Genomic DNA, 18,342 nt, shown 5'->3' on the forward strand with positions numbered 1-18,342 from the left:
ATGTTTTAAAATTTTATATAAATGGTATCCAACCAAATATGTCTTTCTGGGAATGGACTTACTGAACTCATCAGTATGTATGTGAGCTTTCTTTTTTATTCAATGTGGTTGAGTGAACTTTTGACATTAAGCACCATATTTTTTTCAAGAAAAAACATGGAATTTGGGAGGAGGTATGCTTCTGTGACCCCAGACTAGGCTAGATCTTCTTGTTATGAGCTCTCACCACACCACGTTCTTTTTTGTAATGGTTAATCACTGTGCTTTTAATTATTTTGTTTAATAATTAAATACTACATAATTATACATTTATATTATATCCATCCTCCCTGCTAGAAGGTAAGCTCCCTGAAGGCAGGGACCACACATAATCTTGTTCACCATTGTATTTGTTGCACAGCAGGCAGATAAGTGGAGCATGCTTTACTGCCTGCAGAATAACATTCAGATTTCCTGGAATCATATACAAGGTCTTTAGTGATATGGATCCCACTTCCACTTCTGATTCTAGTTCTTGCTTCTCCTATCATCTGCCCCTCTGCTCCTTTGTTCTGTGAAAATACCTATGGTTCCTGAACTCTTGTGGCCTCTTTCTTTGGCACACACTGTCCCCTCAGTCTGCAATATCTACCCACCTTGCTTGCCTGTCAAACTTCCTTTCTTCCCCCAAGGTTCATCTGAAATGACACCTCCTCTAAATGACACCTCCATTGTTAATGATTCAGGCAGAATGTGGTACTTGAACTCTCTGTTTCCACAATACCATCAAATTTCTCTGGCACTTTATTGATTAATTTATTGAAAGATATTTACAGAGCTCCTACGATAAGCCAGGCCTTGCTCTTTGTTCTACATTTACAGAGATGGACAGGATATGGTCCCTGTCATTTACAAATAAGTCAATAAGATCTAGGAAGAAAATAAGTCCCCTCAGTCTGCAATATCTACCCACCTTGCTTGCCTGTCAAACTTCCTTTCTTCCCCCAAGGTTCATCTGAAATGACACCTCCTCTAAATGACACCTCCATTGTTAATGATTCAGGCAGAATGTGGTACTTGAACTCTCTGTTTCCACAATACCATCAAATTTCTCTGGCACTTTATTGATTAATTTATTGAAAGATATTTACAGAGCTCCTACGATAAGCCAGGCCTTGCTCTTTGTTCTACATTTACAGAGATGGACAGGATATGGTCCCTGTCATTTACAAATAAGTCAATAAGATCTAGGAAGAAAATAAGTGGGCCAATATGACAGTCAGTAGGCAGTCTTCTTTAGGAAGGGTAGTTGGAGAAAGCCTGTTTTGAGGGACTATTTGAGCTGGGATCTAAAAGTATGAGAATAAATCTATCACATGAAGGGCTTGTGGCAGTATTTTCCACCATGTACATCCCCATGACCACTCCCCAACCCTGAAGATAGGCATTGTGTATAATTTATTTGCTTTCTCAATGCCTGACGTAGTACCCAGCACCCAGTAGGTGCTCAGTAAATGACCATAAAAGTATTTCATGAATAAAGGAGCCAAATTATGTTGGCCAGGAAAGAACCTAAGTTATCAAACTGACAACAACAGTCCTACCTCACATGACATTCACATCACCAAAAAATCAGGTCCCTCTCAGGTGTCGACAGATGTGGGGAGAAAGGAATCTTACTGAAGATTCCTTGGTAGACCAGGTAATACCCAAGTGCAGAGAAAGGGGGATTTGTGTCATTTGGAGTATGCATTCTTCTATTGAAGTTACCCCGTGCAGACGCTTAGGACCAGGCTTGGTGCAGACTGGCCCCATAGTCACTAAATTATCACTAACATTTCCATAGAATTAAAGATAATTACTCCCAATGGTTTGGGTAGCGTGTTCCAGGCATGGTCTCACTTAATCTTCTCAAAACCCGAGTCTTATCTCTATTTTACAAAGGAAATGGAGATGGGGCAAGAATGACAGCTAATAAGGGTGAAGCTAAGGCTTACACCCACCTGTGTCTCACTCGGAAATCCAGCTCCTAACCACCCACACCACATGACCGCCTTTGGGCACCAGACCTGTGCAGTTGCATGAGGTCCTGTGCTGAGAAGGGCCCTGCATTTGGTCAGGTGCTTCAGTTTGCTATCTGGAAATTTTTGATAAGTTTGGGCAAAGGTTTCCACATTTTTCTAATGCACTAGACTATGCAGGGCATGAGCTGTTCCTGCCTGCACCCCTGTGTCTGGTACCAGCAAAACAGATGTAGTGAGCATCCTGATTTTTCAGTGGCCCTGAGTGAAATGCTGTAGGCAGCAAATGCCAGAACAAACTCCTTTTCTTAAGATTTGTATCCTAAAGTCTAAATATATGTAAGTCTTTTTCCCAATGATAAAAGGCACACAGACAAGCATTGATGGTGGTTGTGAAGGTTGTTTAATATGCATATATTTTAGTTGCAGTTGAACACAATACTTTTATTTTATTTGTTTATTTTTATGTGGTGCTGAGGATAGAACCCAGCGCCTTGCACATGCTAGGTGAGTGTTCTACTGCTGAGCCGCAACCCCAGCCTGTATTATACATCATTTTATACATAGTAGAGTGAGATTTTCTGAGGAGAAAGTTATTTGTTTTGAGTATATAAAGTTCTGTTTTCTGTATAAATGGTTGAGAATTTCCCCTATCTTTAGAATAATTTTTTTCTGACTCATTCTAAAATAGATGCCTGAACAGAAAATCCAAGAATCTGTATCACCCAGGGAAATCTTGTTATTCTAGTATTTCACTTTTATTCAATTTTATGCTATGTAAGCATCTCTGAATTTTTACAAAAATATTCATATGTATCACCTGTGAGCTCTCCCTAGACTATAGGATCTATAATAGCAGATGAGGTTAACCCTATGTGTCATGGAATCTCCAGAGCCTGGCATACATGTGGTCCTCTAAATACATACTAAGTGAATGAATAAATGAATGAGTGAGTTAGATAACTAGGGTTGGCCTAGAGCTGAAGAGTAACCGATTGGCACTGCCCCAGAAACCCAATTCCAAGTCCCCTCCTCCAAGTGAAATATTTTAATTCTTCCTGATAAGTGTCCACCTCATTAAGGAAGGGTGACTTAGTCGGGAGTAGGGTGTAGTTCAGTGGTAAACAGGGCCCTGGGTTTGATCTAGCTTAGTGTATACAGGGCCCTGAGTTTGAGGTCCAGCACTGCAGAAAAAACAAAAAGTGACTTAGTTTCTATCTTGTTCATTACTTCTGCCTTCTCCAAATCCAGCCCATCCACCCTCAGCCTCCTTCCTTGAGCTAACGCTGAAATTAGCCCAAGTGCAGTTTACCACTTGATCTCTCGTGCTGGTGATCCCGGGGCCCTCTCTTGCCACAAAAGGACTCATATTGTGGAGGTTGCAGTATTGTGGCTGGTCAGGTAACTTCTGTTACTTAGCAACTTTCTCCAGCTTTGTTAAGTTGGACTGTTCAATCTCCTTAATGAATAAGAGCATCAAGCCAGGTAATTGATGCCTGGACGTTTAGCTCATGAATAATTGACTGTCTGGGTAATCCTAGATACATTTCCTCGATCAGATTGTACAATGGAACAGTCATGTCATAGCCAGTGTCAAGTTTTTTTTTTTTTTCTTTTCATCTTAATCAGTTTTATGATGTCAGAAATCTGCTTTCTTGACCCAAAGTCTCAGGTGAACAATGGAAGCAGTGATCCTCCCAAAGCCAGGACACGCTTTCCCTTTTCTCCACGAGAGCTCAGCATTTCCCCCTTCGATGGGCTTAGAAAAGTTCCAGCTCTTCTTGTTAATCGTTTCAGGTATCTTTTCCCACATACATCGGGAAGACAATGTGGTCTAAAGGGGAGGAGGGGAGGGGGAATTAGGTTTCCCAGGCAATGCCAATCATTTACTCTGCAGCTCCAGGCTAACCTCGCTTGTCGGCTGCCCTCATTCACTTTTGCATTCATTCGGTGCACATTTTGAGCACTCCTTCTGCCAGGTACTGAGGATCCCATGGCACAGAGGATTAATCTTGGCTGCTTTTATAAAACTCATATTCTAGGGAGATAAGTCAAGCAGTAAAGGAACAAGTTGTTTTCAGGTAGTGATAAGGACTATGCTGAAAAAAAAATAATGGAGTGGAGTCATGGGGTAGGCATGACGGATGGGAGAGAAGGGCCAGATGGAAATAATTTTAATTGGTGGCCAGGGAAGTCCTCTCTAAGGAGGTGACATTTGAGCTAAGAATTGAATGTCATAGAGAAGTCAGTCATGTGAGGGATTGGAGAAAAGAAGATACGAGACAGCAGAACATAAAGACAGAGGTTTTGAGATGGGAATGGGCTTAGCAAGAATGATGGGGACCAAGGTATGATAAGACGTAGATGTCCACATTGGCACTCACCTTTGACACCTTCCAAGACCAAAAAACAAACAAACACCCCTTCAACTGTAACCTCCTGTCAGTTGTTGAGGGTGGGAATGAGAAGATATGAATAGAGCTAAACTTTTCAAAAAAAAAGTACCTCCCCAATGGTACAAGGCAGTGACACTCTTCATGCATGAAAATCACATGATACCAAAGCTCAGCTCAGGTGAACTCATTTATTCAGCACATACTGATTGAGCCCTGGTCAGAATTTGTGGCAGAAGGTATACAGTGGTGATTAAAGTCAAGTCCCTTTCTCATTGGGCTTGGGTTGTGTTAGGAAAATAGACAGTAGACTAATCAATAAATAAGATAGAGACTGGGCATGGTGGCACATGCCTGTAATTCCAGCGGCTTGGGAGGCTGAGGTAGGAGGATTGAGAGTTCAAACCCAGCCTAGCAAAAGTGAGGATGCTAAGCAACTGAGTGAGACCCTGTCTCTAAATAAAATATAAAATCTGTCTGGGGATGTGGCTCAGTGGTTGAGTGCCCTGAGTTCAATCCCTGGTACCAAAAAAAAAAAAAAAAATTAAAATAAATATATAAATAAAATAGAGCTATAAGGTATGTAACATGATAAGTACTATGGAGAAAAAATGAAACAGTAGGAAAAATCGGAAATATGGGAGGGGAGATGACTGCAGAATTTAAACACTCAGGGAAGACTGCACTGAGGTGGCATTTGAGTTGAAATGAGCCCTACAGCTATCTGGGAGAAGAACATTGTAGGGACAGGGAATGGTAAGAGTGCCATTTTTTTTTCCCTTGGAAAACCTCTCTGCCACCTACCTGCCTAAGTCTGAGATTTATCCCTTTGGGTGAAATTTTTATCATTCTCCTATTTAAAACCTTCCACTGCAAAGAAAAATGAAGGGAAGGGAGAGGAGATGGGAATAGAAAACACCGTAGAATGAATTGGACAGAACTTTCCTATGCTTATATATGAATTCACAACCAGTGAAACTCCACATCATGCACAACCACAAAATGGGATCCAAATTAGAATAAGCTACACTCCGTGTATGTATAATATGTTGAAATACATTCTACTGTCATGTATATCTAAGAAGAAGAACAACAACAACAACAAAACCTTCTGTGGGATACGGTGGCACATGCCTGTAATCCTGTCTGCTTGGGGGGCTGAGGCAGGAGGATCTCGAGTTCAAAGCCAGCCTCAGCAAAAGCAAGGCATTAAGCAACTCAGTGAGACCCTGTCTCTAAATAAAATTATAAAATAGGACTGGGGATGTGGCTCAGTGGTACAGTGTCCCTGAATTCAATCCCTGGTACCCCCGCCAAAAACCCTCCAAAAACCCTTCCACTGTACTTGGAGTTAAACATATATTACATGCACTGGATTATAAGGTCACACTTAATTTCTTCACCTCTCAAAATTCACCTTTGCTTCCCACTGTTCCAATGGCTCCAGCCATAGCAGCCTTCTTCCTGGTCCTTGAACATGCAAACCCATTTCTATCCAGGACTCTGCCTAGATTGTTCTTCCCAGAGCTTATCATGTGGCTAGTCCCTTCTTCCCATAGGTCTCAGCAACCCCCAGATGGCTTCCTTGACTCACTCAGACCCCAAGGCCACTCTCCACCACATAGCCACTTCCACTCAGGGCAGCCATCAAGGTCTCTCTGAATAGGACCTAGGGCCACTTGCCACTTACTCACAGATGATGCAGGCATTTCCTTCTGCAGTGAAACTGCCTGGTTATGTGTAATGTGCTCTTTGTAGAAAAAGATTTTAAATGTGAAATGTAACAGAGGACACATCTCCCATGTTGTGAGTCTTGCAGCCCACTTAGAATATGACATTCATTTCAGGATTCGCCTATTTACCTTCAGACCTGGCTTTAAATTTTGAAAGATTCAGTTGTCATGGTTAATGAAAAGGAATTTTTCAAAGCAGTTAGTAGAGAAGAGTTTGAATATTCTGAACATAAAGAAATGATAAGTGTCTAAGTAATGGATATGACAATTACCCTGATCTAATCATAACACATTATAGACATGGAGTGAAATGTTATGCTGTATCCAAACTAAAATTTTAAAAATATATTTAAAAGACTCAGTTGCAAGTACATGAATAAGTTTCTACACTGCTCAGGAAGTCAAATGAAAGAGCGAAAGAAGTGGATGAAGACTCAGTGGCAGAGCGCTTGCCTAGCATGTGTTTGGCATTGGGTTCAAACCTCAGCACCATATGAAAATGAACAGATAAAATAAAGGCATTCTGTCCATCTACAACTACAAAAAAATTTTTAAAAAAAAAGAAAAGAAAAGAAATGGATGAGCTGGGCATGATGACACAAGTCTGTAATCCCAGCGGCTTGGGAGGCTAAGGAAGGAGGATCACAAGTTCAAAGCCAGCCTCAGCAAAAGCAAAGCACTAAGCAACTCAGTGAGACTCTGTCTCTAAAAAAAAATGTAAAATAGGACTGGGGATGTGGCTGAGTGGTCGAGTGCCCCTGAGTTCAATCCCCAGTACCTCCTTCCCCCCAAAAAAGAGTCTCCAGGTTCTCTGTATTCCCACTGTAGTAGAACTCATATGTTAAACCCAATGATAGGGCCCTGTCGTCACTGTCCTGTTTGTTAGATTAAAAATAAAGAGAGAGAGAGAGAGAGAGAGAGAGAGAGAGAGAGAGAGAGAGAATAAATGCTAGATAAATATACCTGGGAAGGAATGGGTTAGGGTAGTAGTTGCTTAAAGTATTTTGCTTTGTTTGTAAGGAGACAGTAACTGTAAAACCCTACCAAGTAATGGTATGCCCTTGTATGTCCAGGGCAAGGTCAAACCATGTCAAAACCTTTTACTCCATCCAGTCCATCCCAAATAGAATAGACCAGACAGACGGTGAGGTCTCCCCCATCTCCACCAGAAACATCACCACCAACACCTCCTCTCCAACTCCCCAGATGAATTCACTAGGTCGTTTGCCCAGGTCAATGGATGGAACTAGAGACTATCATGCTAAGTGAAATAAGCCAATCTCAAAAACCAAAGGCCAAATATATTCTCTCTGATTTGTGGAGGCTAACCGGAACAAGGGAGGTCGGGGAGGGGAAAAGTAGAAATAGATTGGACTCAAAAAAGGGTAATGAAGAAAGGGAGGGGGGAAGGAAATAGGAAAGATAATAGAAGTAATTGGTCAGAACTTTCCTGGGCTTGTATTTGAATACAGGACCAGGGTAATTCCACATTATGTAGGACTATAAGAGTGGGAACCTAGTAGAATCAGTTATACTTTATGTATATATAGTCTGCCAAAATATATTCTACTGTCATGTATAACTAAAAATTATATATGTATATATAATTGAAAACATTTTTAAAAAGTCTCCATTCCCCAGGATATCAGCTCCTTCAGTTGTGCCATGTAGAGGGCCATAAGGAAGGAAGGAAGGAAGGAAGGAAGGAAGGAAGGAAGGAAGGAAGGAAGGAAGGAAGGGAGGGAGGGAGGAAGGAAGGAAGAAAGGGAGGAAGAAAGGAAAGAAGGAGGAAAAAGCACCGAGTCAATTTTAATGATGCAGTAAAGAGCCACTAGGTAAGTTTTTGGAGCCCCATTGTTTGGTGAGGATGGGAAATGAAAGCAGTAAGGCCTGCTTCTGGTTCCCAAGGAAAAGAGACGTGTATTTAGAGGCTCCACCTCCAGATGGCAAAGGCTGCCCAATGTGGCCAGCTGGAAGGACCCCAAGAAGGGAGGAGGGACCCCGTTAGTTGCTTTTTGTCCCCCGCCTCTCCACCCACAACCCGCTAGGTGAACACACCTCTCTCTCCCAATTTCCAAAGGCCCATCCACGAATGAATCATTACTGTTATTTCCAATTTGGTGCATTTTCTTTTTTTCCTTTTCGAATTCAGGAGACCCATCAATTATTCAGTGCTCGGTGATGATCTCAGGCAGTGACACCTCGGTCGGTCTGCGCGGTGCGTCTGAAGGGAAGCCATCTGGCCTTGCTTAACGTGTTCATCCCTGGGCCCTGCTCCCCTCTCCTAAGGTGTGGCGGCCGCGGAGAGAGCCAAACCATCAATATTTCACAGCGTAATTAAAGTAAGCCCAGAGCTTCGGGCCTCTTGCAACTGGCTCCCTTTTCCAAAACAAGCACCTGGCATCCTGGGCAGGGGCACACCCAGGGAGAAATGAGCGACTGGTTCAAGTTGGGGTGGGGGAGCCAGGGAGCCCAGGATTTCATCTAAAGGGACCTCCCGGAGAGTGGAGAGACTGATTGCATGGCTGGAAGGACGGATGGGGGGCTGGCCTCGTCTCGGGGATCTTTTTGGAGTCCTGACCAGGAGTAGGAGTTGGTGGGCGGCTGGGAACCACAGCAGGGCTGCAACCGCTGTCGAATGCACATGAACCTGGGGTCCCAGGCACAGGCTTCCCACACCAAGGGAGGGGGCGTGAGCTGTGGTGTAGATCCCTGCGCTGCTGTCTCCCCTTTCTCCTGCCGAGGTCCCCAAGTGCCAAGGCCCGCGCCACCATCCAGCCAGGCGCGCAGGAGAGCTGGGAGCCCAGCGATTTATACATCTATTAATTACCTCCAGCATGGAAGAACTGCCTATAAATACAGTGGCACTTTAGATAAAACTTTCATGCAGCTATTTAGATCCTTTAAAATATAAATGATTTCCTCTAAATTTTTTATCATAAATCAGGGCATGGAGCTAGGCGACAAGACGCCGATTTCCCCCCTGATGGGAGCAAAGCCTTCACTTGTTTTCCCTCTTCCTTTTTCTTTTCTACCTTTCTTTTTCTATTTTTCTTAATTTTTCTTTCTTTTTTTTTTTTTTAATTTAGGAAGGGTGATTAATGGCTTTTTTTTTTTTTTAACCGATTCTGGGGCCTAAGGGCAAGCAAAAAAGTGGCAGGAAGTTTCACCCCCTTTTTCTGGAGGTTGCTTTGTGTGTGGGGAAAGCTTATGGTCTGGGGTCAGCAGACCTTAGTTTAAATCCTATCTGAGTTACCTATTCCTGTGTGACCTCAAAGAACATGCTTAACTTCTCTGATCCTCAGTTTCTTCTTTCTGTGAAAAAGAAGTAATAACAGTTCCTGTTAGTGAGGATTAACTGATATAATGCCCAGCCAGGCTCTCAAGTGAGAGCTGTATACTGGTAGACAAGTCATTTCATGTCTCTGAGCTCTAGTTTCCTTTTCTATAGAAAGGAAAAGGGTGAGGGGATAATGCCTGTTTCCGAGAGTTACTGTGAAAGCAGAGTAAGACAGCAGCAGACTCTTAAGGTGTCTTAAAGTAGGGATGATGGGGGTCTTGTTCTCATTCTATCCCCAGGCCTAGAATGTGCTAGTGTCTGAGGAGATGCTCAGAAAGCCTTTCTTGAATACCATAAGCAACAGAGATCTTGTGCAGAGGGCCCTACAGAACCATCAGAACTTGATTTCCATTTATGATGATGCTTGGCCACCACCCTCTTTCCAAGACCCATACTTTGAGCCTTGAATATCTACACAGGGAGGGGAGAAGGAGCCTTTCTCCCTAGCCTTCTAGTAGTGATTAAGAAACAGAGACCATGAGTGACTTGTCCAGGGTCACATAGCAGCTTGGCTATATACCCACATGTAAATCCTATGCTCTGTCCACTGTACCACTCCCTTGCTACCTCTTCAGACAGAGCTGGCTAGAGAAGTGGCCTAATTGTTTGGCCGTGAAAGAGAGGGATACTAAGTAGACCACAAAGGATTGATCTCACAATTTTATACTCCAAGATGCCTGGGAACTGGAGATGGAGGAAGGCAAAACCAGTCCTTATCTACCAGGACGAGGGCTCTGTGATGGTAGAGTCCAGAGAGCACAGAGCTGGCCATACTGCTGCTGCCCAGGTATCTCCAGTGTAGAGCTCACCGTTGAAGACACGGCAGGACCTACAGTACAATGGGGGGCTGTCAAAAAGCTCAGCACCGAAGGTCGGAAGTTATTAGAAAGGGTCTCCTGGCAACAGCACCTTAGATCCAAACTGTCAATCGGGATTCCCCATGAAGCACTAGCCTCAGCCCCCATCCCCCAATGGGGACCTCTCTTTTATACTCTGCATAGCTTCAATCCAGTTCCTGCCAAGGCACCAGCAAGGTCCTCTGAGCGTGGACCTCACATGCTATCATCACCCTTGGCCCCCTCTCTGCTCGGAATAGCTCCTGGCCAACCCATGTCTCTCTGTTCTCTGTTTATTCACTACCTGGTGGCCCCACCCAAGCCTCTTCCCCTTCCTTGAACACCCCAGGCTTGTTCCCACTTTTGTACTTACTGATCCTTTTATCTTCCCTCTTCTCCCTCAGGCCTTGGCCTCAGGCTCACTTCTTCCCTCTCGCCCCTTCTATTCTGCCCCCACCACTCTGGGTTATTTTCTCTGTAGCAGTTGTTTACTATCTTATTTATTCCTTCCCTTCTGCTCAAGTGACAGCCCAGGAGGTTGATTCATGGGTATGATGGGGGGAAGTGCTGCTTTTTTTTTTTTTTTTTTTGCAGTTAAATTCCTATATTCTGTCATAGTGGCTGCCTAATATAGGTGCTCAGTAAATATATGTTCAGTGAAAAAAAATGTGTTTGGGAAGTGCTCTTAGAGATTCTGCCTGGCTTGGTCCTTTTTCAAATGGAGAAACTGAGGCTGAGAGAGGCAGGAAGTGCCTGTCCACAACGGGGGTGGGGTTTGGGGAGGGCTCCTGTCGCGTGCCCATCAGGCAGATCAAGCATCTAGGATGCTTGGCCCCCGGCTCCGGAGTCCCTCTGGGCATCTCGGATCGTCCAAGCTGGAGCAGACAATGAGGGGCAGCGGCCGACAGGCGAGTCCAGCAGCAGATGCACAGGCGGCGAGTACATGTGAGAAGTTTGTGAAAAGAGATGAGAGAAAGGGAGAGGAAGGCAAGGCAGGCGGCTGCGAACACCTGGCCAGGCAGCCATGCCAGCTGCCTCCCCGCGATGGCATCTTGAGTTCGGGAGTCCTATCCAGGAGGCCATCTCCCATTCCACCCTCCCTGCCCCCTCTCCAATGCTCCAAGGTGAGGCTTGGCCAGAAAAGAAGGTGGGGGTAGCTGCTGCTTTTCCAAACCTGCTTCTGCCGGAAGTGTGCTTGGAGCCTGTCCAGCCTCGGAGTCTTTGGAAGAAGGAGAAAAGTAAAACCCTGTTCACCCTATTGCCTCAGCCCCTGGGCTTGGGTGAAGGGTAATGGGTGCCAGCCAAGGTTGTTAGTTAAGAGCAAGGGCTGGGGAGTCAGATAAACCTGGATTCCAATCCCCACCCCATCAGTGCCTAACTGTATGGTCTTGAGAATGTTAATCTCGGTGTGTCTCAGTTTTCTCATCTGCAAAATGGGCACAATGATATAGGCTTGGTACAGAAATTCAATACTTCTGAAGCACCTAGCTCAGAGCCTTGCAAATAGGAGCCACTCTATAAAAGTCTATTGTTGTCACCATCATCCCCTCTGCTAGAGTCCTGGGGAGAACATTGTTCATGTATTCATTCATTTGACACAAGTTACAGTAAGCTTCTACATGGTGCTTTGCCCATAGACACAAGTATTGGAGACAGAGAGAGAGAGAGAGAGAGAGAGAAAAAAAAAACTTATTTTCAAAGAAGTCCCAGAGTTCTTCAAAGAGCAGAGGGCACAAAAATCTCACATTCTTACTAAGAAATAATAGAGGAAGATTCAAAAGACATTGGGAGCTCTGAAAAGGAAAACTCTAAGTCTCCAGGAAACTCACATAATTAGGCAGGGCCACCCCTCCCCCAACTACTGGGGCTTGAACCCAGGGATGCTCTACTACTGAGTCACAAACCCAGTCCTTTTTATTTTGAGACAGTGTCTCACAGAGTTGCCCAGGCTGGACTTGAACTTAGGATCCTCTTGCCTTAGCTTCCTGAGTTGCTGGTATTTCAGGCATGTGCCACCACTCCTGGCCTAGGACAGGGCTTCAATCAAAAACAATATTGAGTCCAGTGATAGGTGTCCCGGAGTAAGATTTGCAATTTGTGAGTCCCATCTGCATTCAAATCATGGATATCTCTTAAAGAACCCTTATCGTCAAAATCTCTGGGTGTGAGGCTGGGATGCTGTAGTTTTAAAAGGCTGCAGGTTATTTTTATTTATACTAAAGTTGAGAGCTACTAGCTCATAGGAAAATGCCACTGCACCCCCTCCTCATCCCTTTGTTCCCTACAAAGCTAGTCCTTCTGGAGGATTTAATGCTTTGTACCCTCACTTAGAGTTTATGTGGCAATTCTGTGTATCTGCCCTCTTTCCCCACAGAACCTACGTACAAGACCCAGCCATCAGCATCCCAAGCATTCTGAAATGCTGCTATAATAAAGGATATGGCCCCTTTAGTGACACTTGCTTTAATGCCCATGTGGTCCTTACTTGGAACCTGGACAAATTTTGTTTGGCCCATGTACACGGTGCACATGTGGGAGTGTGTGTGTGTGTGTGTGTGTGTGTGAACTGTAATTTAATGCCATGGGTTGAGCATGTGCTGTCCAGTTTATCATCATTCAATCTCCCTTTCATGTACCCAGCTGGAGTAACTAACTTATTTTACCATATTTGCCTTTAATTGAATTTAACTTTGCAAATCCTGGAAGATGTTGTTAATTGAGTTCTAAGGCTCCCCTTCCAATTGTGTTCTGTATGGTCTGTCTCTTCCAGGTTGTTATCTCCAGGACCTTTCCATGAAGACTAGTCCTTAGTGATGAATATCAGCTTACTGCTGGCTGCAGAGAGCTGCTAGTAGACCTTCTGGGAGGGAAGGATGAGAGAATGTTTTCCAGTTTGTGATCCTAATGCCTGGGGGTGGTGGTGGTGGAGGTGGAGCTGGTGAGGTAAGGGTCAACTCTGAAGACAGAGCAGTTGTTGGTTTTGTTTTGTCACTGACTGATACCTGACTGTGATCTCCTCAGCATCTCCAAGGACCCTGAGGAAACAGCAGAGAAAGAAGATGGATGTGGATGGGCCTACTTCTCCTAGTTTCTGCAGATTCAGCTTCCCAACTAGGGTATTATGGAGTGAGTGTGGGTCCTAGGGCACCACGAGGCCAGGCATGATGCAGATCCCATACCCCCACTTTCATTCTCCTTTTCCCTTTGGGCTTCCAGCATTGGATAGAAACAAGACTTAGTGATCCTAAATAGTAAAAAATTACTGCTCTGCTTTTGGGAAACCGATGGATCCTGAACAGAAATTCTGATTTGTTCAAAATGTTTTTTAAATTAACCATTTTTTGATTGTTAAAGTTGGAAGCTCTTAGCAATGATCTCCTTATAGGTAAGCTGAGGTCCAGCATCAGAGTGCAGCTCCGAACCTAGGCCTCTCTGAGGCCTGTAGTTATATATATATATCTCCTCCATCATCATATATATATATAAAATATATATCCTCCATCGTGAGATATATATATATATATATATATATATATATATATATATATATATATATCGCCATCCTTATTTCTTGCCTTGTTCCTGAGTATACAATTCCCTGCTGTGGATTTTAGACTGGCCACTCTCTGAAGGCAGGGCTGGAGTCTGATTCACATTTGTGTTTCAGTCCTTGGTATTCTGGCATAAAGCTGGAGCTAAAGAATAGAGAGGAAGGAAGCACAGTTTGCACCCTCAGAGGAAATATTCCCCAGGGATATAACCCCAGGCCATCCCCACTCTCCATCACTTTCTCTTTAAGTTGAGGAAGAAGAGAGGAACTAACGTTTATTCTGATTTCCAATGTGCCAGGTACTGTGTCAAGTCCGTCTCTCAGAGTGTTCCTCTCAATAATCAGCGGGGAAGAGACTATTATCCCCATTTTACAGATGAGGACCCTGCAGTACAGAAGCGTTGAGAAGATCTAATGGTCTCTCCGCCAGAGAGAGGTAGAGGTGCATTTTGAGGGAGTCTGAGGGAGGGTGCAAAGGCTGTGAGGAAGTTTACTCAACACTAGTTTGAGTAATGCGCAATGCTTTCTTGACTACTCTAGCTCAAAACATCTTCACTGGAACCCAAGAAAGCACACGTGAATGCAATTCCCACTTTAGAGCGGAGAAAAGAGTCACAGAAGTTTAGCAAAAGCGCTTGCGCCTGGCCTCCTCCGCCTGGATTCCGCCCCCGCACCTCCTCCCCGCCCTGAGCTGGCGTGGATGGGAAGGGATTGAGGGTGTCAAGTGGAAAGGAAAGTTGGGCGTAGGCAGGACTTCCTCTTAGGCCAGGGTGTGGGTGTGTGTGTGGGTCTCCTCCATCGTCCCGCCCCCATCGCGTTAAGATTCTGGGGAACGTGGCACACGCACTCCCGAAGCTCAGGTGATGCGCCTAAAACCCTGAAAATCGCTCCCTTGGCGGAAGCGGAGGTGGCTGCGGAGACGCAGCTGGGCGCGCGGGGTTTCTTTCGCAACACTGAGCGCGGCCGCAGTCCCTGGATTCCCCATCCATTATTGACGATGTTTACCAGCTCGGGGGAAAGGAGAGAAAAGAAGAGGGAAGAAGAGGGGAAGAGAGGGCAGGAGACACGGGGTGGGCGGGGAGAGGGAGGGAATCCGGCAGGATCACGGGCCCTCAAGTCTCGAAACTTCTGGAAGACACAGAGGCTAAGTAGTCAAGAGTCCCGGAAATCATTTGTGGGGCCGGGCACACAGTAGGCTGTTGGAAATATTTGGGGGGATGGATAATGGCTCTATTCAACCATGTAGTCTTGGGCCAAAAGCCTTAACCTTCTGACCTTTGATTTCCCCCATCTATATAAGGGGATCATTGCATCTGCCCCATAGGATTGAACTCTAAATGGAACTCTAAATGGCTTAGCACATATTAGTAGCTCAAAAATAGTAGCTTTTGTTAGGGGCAATGGGGTTTGTAAGCAGGGATGGCCCAGCAGAAGTGCACTGACCTTAATTAAGCAGGCCAGGTGGGTTGTTCTGAACTGTCACTATTCTAGAGAACTTTCAGAAAGCTTCCTTCCCTTGGAAGATTGGAGAAAGCAAGAGAGGCAAGCATGTGGGGAAAGCCACAGGCCTCTAGCACAGGAAAAACATTTACTGCCCGTACCTCCACCCAGGCGGGCTCCTGGGTGGGGGAAGGTCACCAGGGGCTCATTCTGGCAACCTCTCGCCTTTGCCGGACTTGGTCTGGGTTCTGGAGGCGCCTCTTCTCCGAGCGGCGGTGCTGGACTCTGGTGGACTGCTCGGGCGTGGGGCCAGGAGCGCCCTGGAAATGGGCAATTTGGCGGCAGCCCGGCCCCGACTGTGGTGTGTGTGTGTTTGTGTGTGTGTGTGTGTGTGTGGTGGGGTATCGGAGTAGGGTCAGCTTCCTGCCCCTGCTCAGCACAAGACTGCCTTCGATCCAGGTAGTGCGAGCTGGAACCGGACAGAGAGGTTCGGGACTTTGGAGAGGGGGAGGGAAGTCCAGGACGAAGAAGAAAGAATCCGTAAGGTCTGGCAGGTTGGAGCCAGGCGGGGCGGGGCGGTCGGGGAGAGACCCGGGCAGGCCTGGGTATAAATGCTGTGGAGGGGGCGGCCTCGGCGGGCACTGAGAGGCGCGCCGTGAGCTGCTGTCTCGCCTTGCCTCCCGGGCAGCCCCTGCGACTCCCGGGCGCGTGTGCACGCCTGCGCGCGCCCGGGCCCTTCCTGGCAGGCTGCTTGTAAGATGAGTGAAGAAGCAGGTGGGGGAGAGGGGAGGCAGCAAGCGAGAGGGCGAGGGGAGCGCGGGCGCTGATCGGCGCTCACTTGGAGCGCAGCGAGCAAGCAAGACGAGCCTGATTCCATGTCCCCCGCTGCCTCCCTGCCAGACGCGCGAAGATGATGGCCATGAACGCCAAGCAGCCTTTCGGCATGCACCCGGTGCTGCAAGAACCCAAATTCTCCAGCCTGCACTCCGGCTCCGAGGCCATGCGCCGAGTCTGTCTCCCAGCCCCGCAGGTACGTAGTGGAGCATAATTACCGCTCTAAGGCACAGTTTTTGACAGGCACTAGCTTCATGTTTATTTCATGTCGCCCAGAACAATCGCCGCTGTCTGAACCCCTCTCCTTGTCTCCCCTGCGCTCTCTCCCGGCGCTCTCTCTCATTCATGTCTCTGATCCACACGTCTGTTCCAGCAGAGCTGCTGCCTCCGTATTAATTTTTATGACCTGGGCTTTGAGGAGAGGCATCTCAGTTGCTTGAAAATGTGTTTTAATCCTGAGTTGACAGTATTCCCTACTGACCGTGCTGTGCGCCTTCTCGCTTGCAGCTGCAGGGTAATATATTTGGAAGCTTTGATGAGAGCCTGCTGGCACGCGCCGAAGCTCTGGCGGCAGTGGATATCGTCTCCCACGGCAAGAACCATCCGTTCAAGCCCGACGCCACCTACCATACCATGAGCAGCGTGCCCTGCACGTCCACCTCGTCCACGGTGCCCATCTCCCACCCGGCAGCGCTCACCTCGCACCCGCATCACGCAGTGCACCAGGGCCTCGAAGGTGACCTGCTGGAGCACATCTCGCCCACGCTTAGCGTGAGCGGCTTGGGTGCGCCAGAGCACTCGGTGATGCCGGCTCAGATTCACCCGCACCATCTAGGCGCCATGGGCCACCTGCACCAGGCTATGGGCATGAGTCACCCGCACGCCGTGGCGCCTCACAGCACTATGCCCGCTTGCCTCAGTGACGTGGAGTCAGACCCTCGCGAGCTGGAGGCCTTTGCCGAACGCTTCAAGCAGCGACGCATCAAGTTGGGGGTAACCCAGGCGGACGTGGGCGCGGCTCTAGCTAATCTCAAGATCCCTGGCGTGGGTTCACTCAGCCAGAGCACTATCTGCAGGTTCGAGTCTCTCACTCTCTCGCACAACAACATGATTGCTCTCAAGCCGGTGCTCCAGGCCTGGCTGGAGGAAGCGGAGGCTGCCTACCGAGAGAAGAACAGCAAGCCGGAGCTCTTCAACGGCAGCGAGCGTAAGCGCAAACGCACGTCGATCGCCGCTCCTGAGAAGCGCTCACTCGAGGCCTATTTTGCCATCCAGCCACGTCCTTCATCCGAGAAGATTGCGGCCATTGCTGAGAAACTGGACCTTAAAAAGAACGTGGTGAGGGTCTGGTTTTGTAACCAGAGACAGAAACAGAAACGAATGAAGTACTCAGCTGTCCACTGACTTCGGCGGGGCAAAGCATCGGGAGTCGGGAGATGGGAGGGACGGTTATAGGAAACCCCAAAGTGTTTCCTAGCAGGTCAGGCTCTCTCCTCCGAAGCCACAGACCTTCCCCTTTATCCCGCCTAGTTGCCTCCCGGCCTTCTCTTTTTCTTTTTTTCTATTCCCACCAAAAAAGTTTTGGCGCTAGGGAAAAATGCAAAAGTGGCCGGCTTGGTGGGACTTGTGCTGTCCGTGGTGCTGAAACCCGCACTCGCACGTTGGACAGCGAGACCTCAGGGCAGGAGCCTCAAAGCAGAGGGTAGTGGATTGGTTCCGCCGCCCGACGATGGGGTGAAAGCGCCACTTTGCTAAGAGCAATTAGGCAAGGGGTGAAGGGATGGAAAGTAAGTGATAAATAATAATATAAAGTATAGGATCTAAGTGGAACACAAACGTACTGGAGATTTATTAGAGTATATAAAATACACTTATGTTTCCAAAGGATAGCCTTATACTCCCTTCTCGGCCTAAATTCTATCCATCTTATCCTTGGGTTTGCAGTAAATTCTCAAAAAGTAGCATGGATTAGGTTCAGGGAAAGTGTGCGGAGAGTTGGGGGCTCTGAGCTGTTGGTGGTAAGTAGGGCTCCGGAAAAGTGGGCCCAATCCAGCGACTGAAAATGCTGGGATCCCTTGGCTATTTGTAAGCAGCAGCCACACCAGCTCTGGCCATCCTTCACGACCTGCTGGCGTTTGAGGGGGTAACTACCGCCGGATGGAGGGAGGGATGGGGAGGGAGTGTGTGGGGGGATGTTGAGTTGGTAGTGTTCTGAC

At 46.8% G+C, this 18,342-nt stretch overlaps 1 protein-coding gene across 1 annotated transcript; it reads left to right on the forward strand.

The window, feature by feature from the left end:
* The first annotated feature begins 16,202 nt into the window (after positions 1-16,202).
* On the forward strand, positions 16,203-17,530 carry Pou4f3 (POU class 4 homeobox 3). The gene is made up of 2 exons (XM_026384450.2): positions 16,203-16,322; positions 16,634-17,530. Exons 1-2 carry the CDS (start codon positions 16,203-16,205, stop codon positions 17,528-17,530), a joined length of 1,017 nt encoding a protein of 338 aa, XP_026240235.1.
* The last annotated feature ends 812 nt before the right edge of the window (positions 17,531-18,342 follow it).

This window comes from Urocitellus parryii, chromosome 1, assembly GCF_045843805.1.
Source record: "Urocitellus parryii isolate mUroPar1 chromosome 1, mUroPar1.hap1, whole genome shotgun sequence".
Lineage (NCBI taxonomy): Eukaryota > Metazoa > Chordata > Mammalia > Rodentia > Sciuridae > Urocitellus > Urocitellus parryii.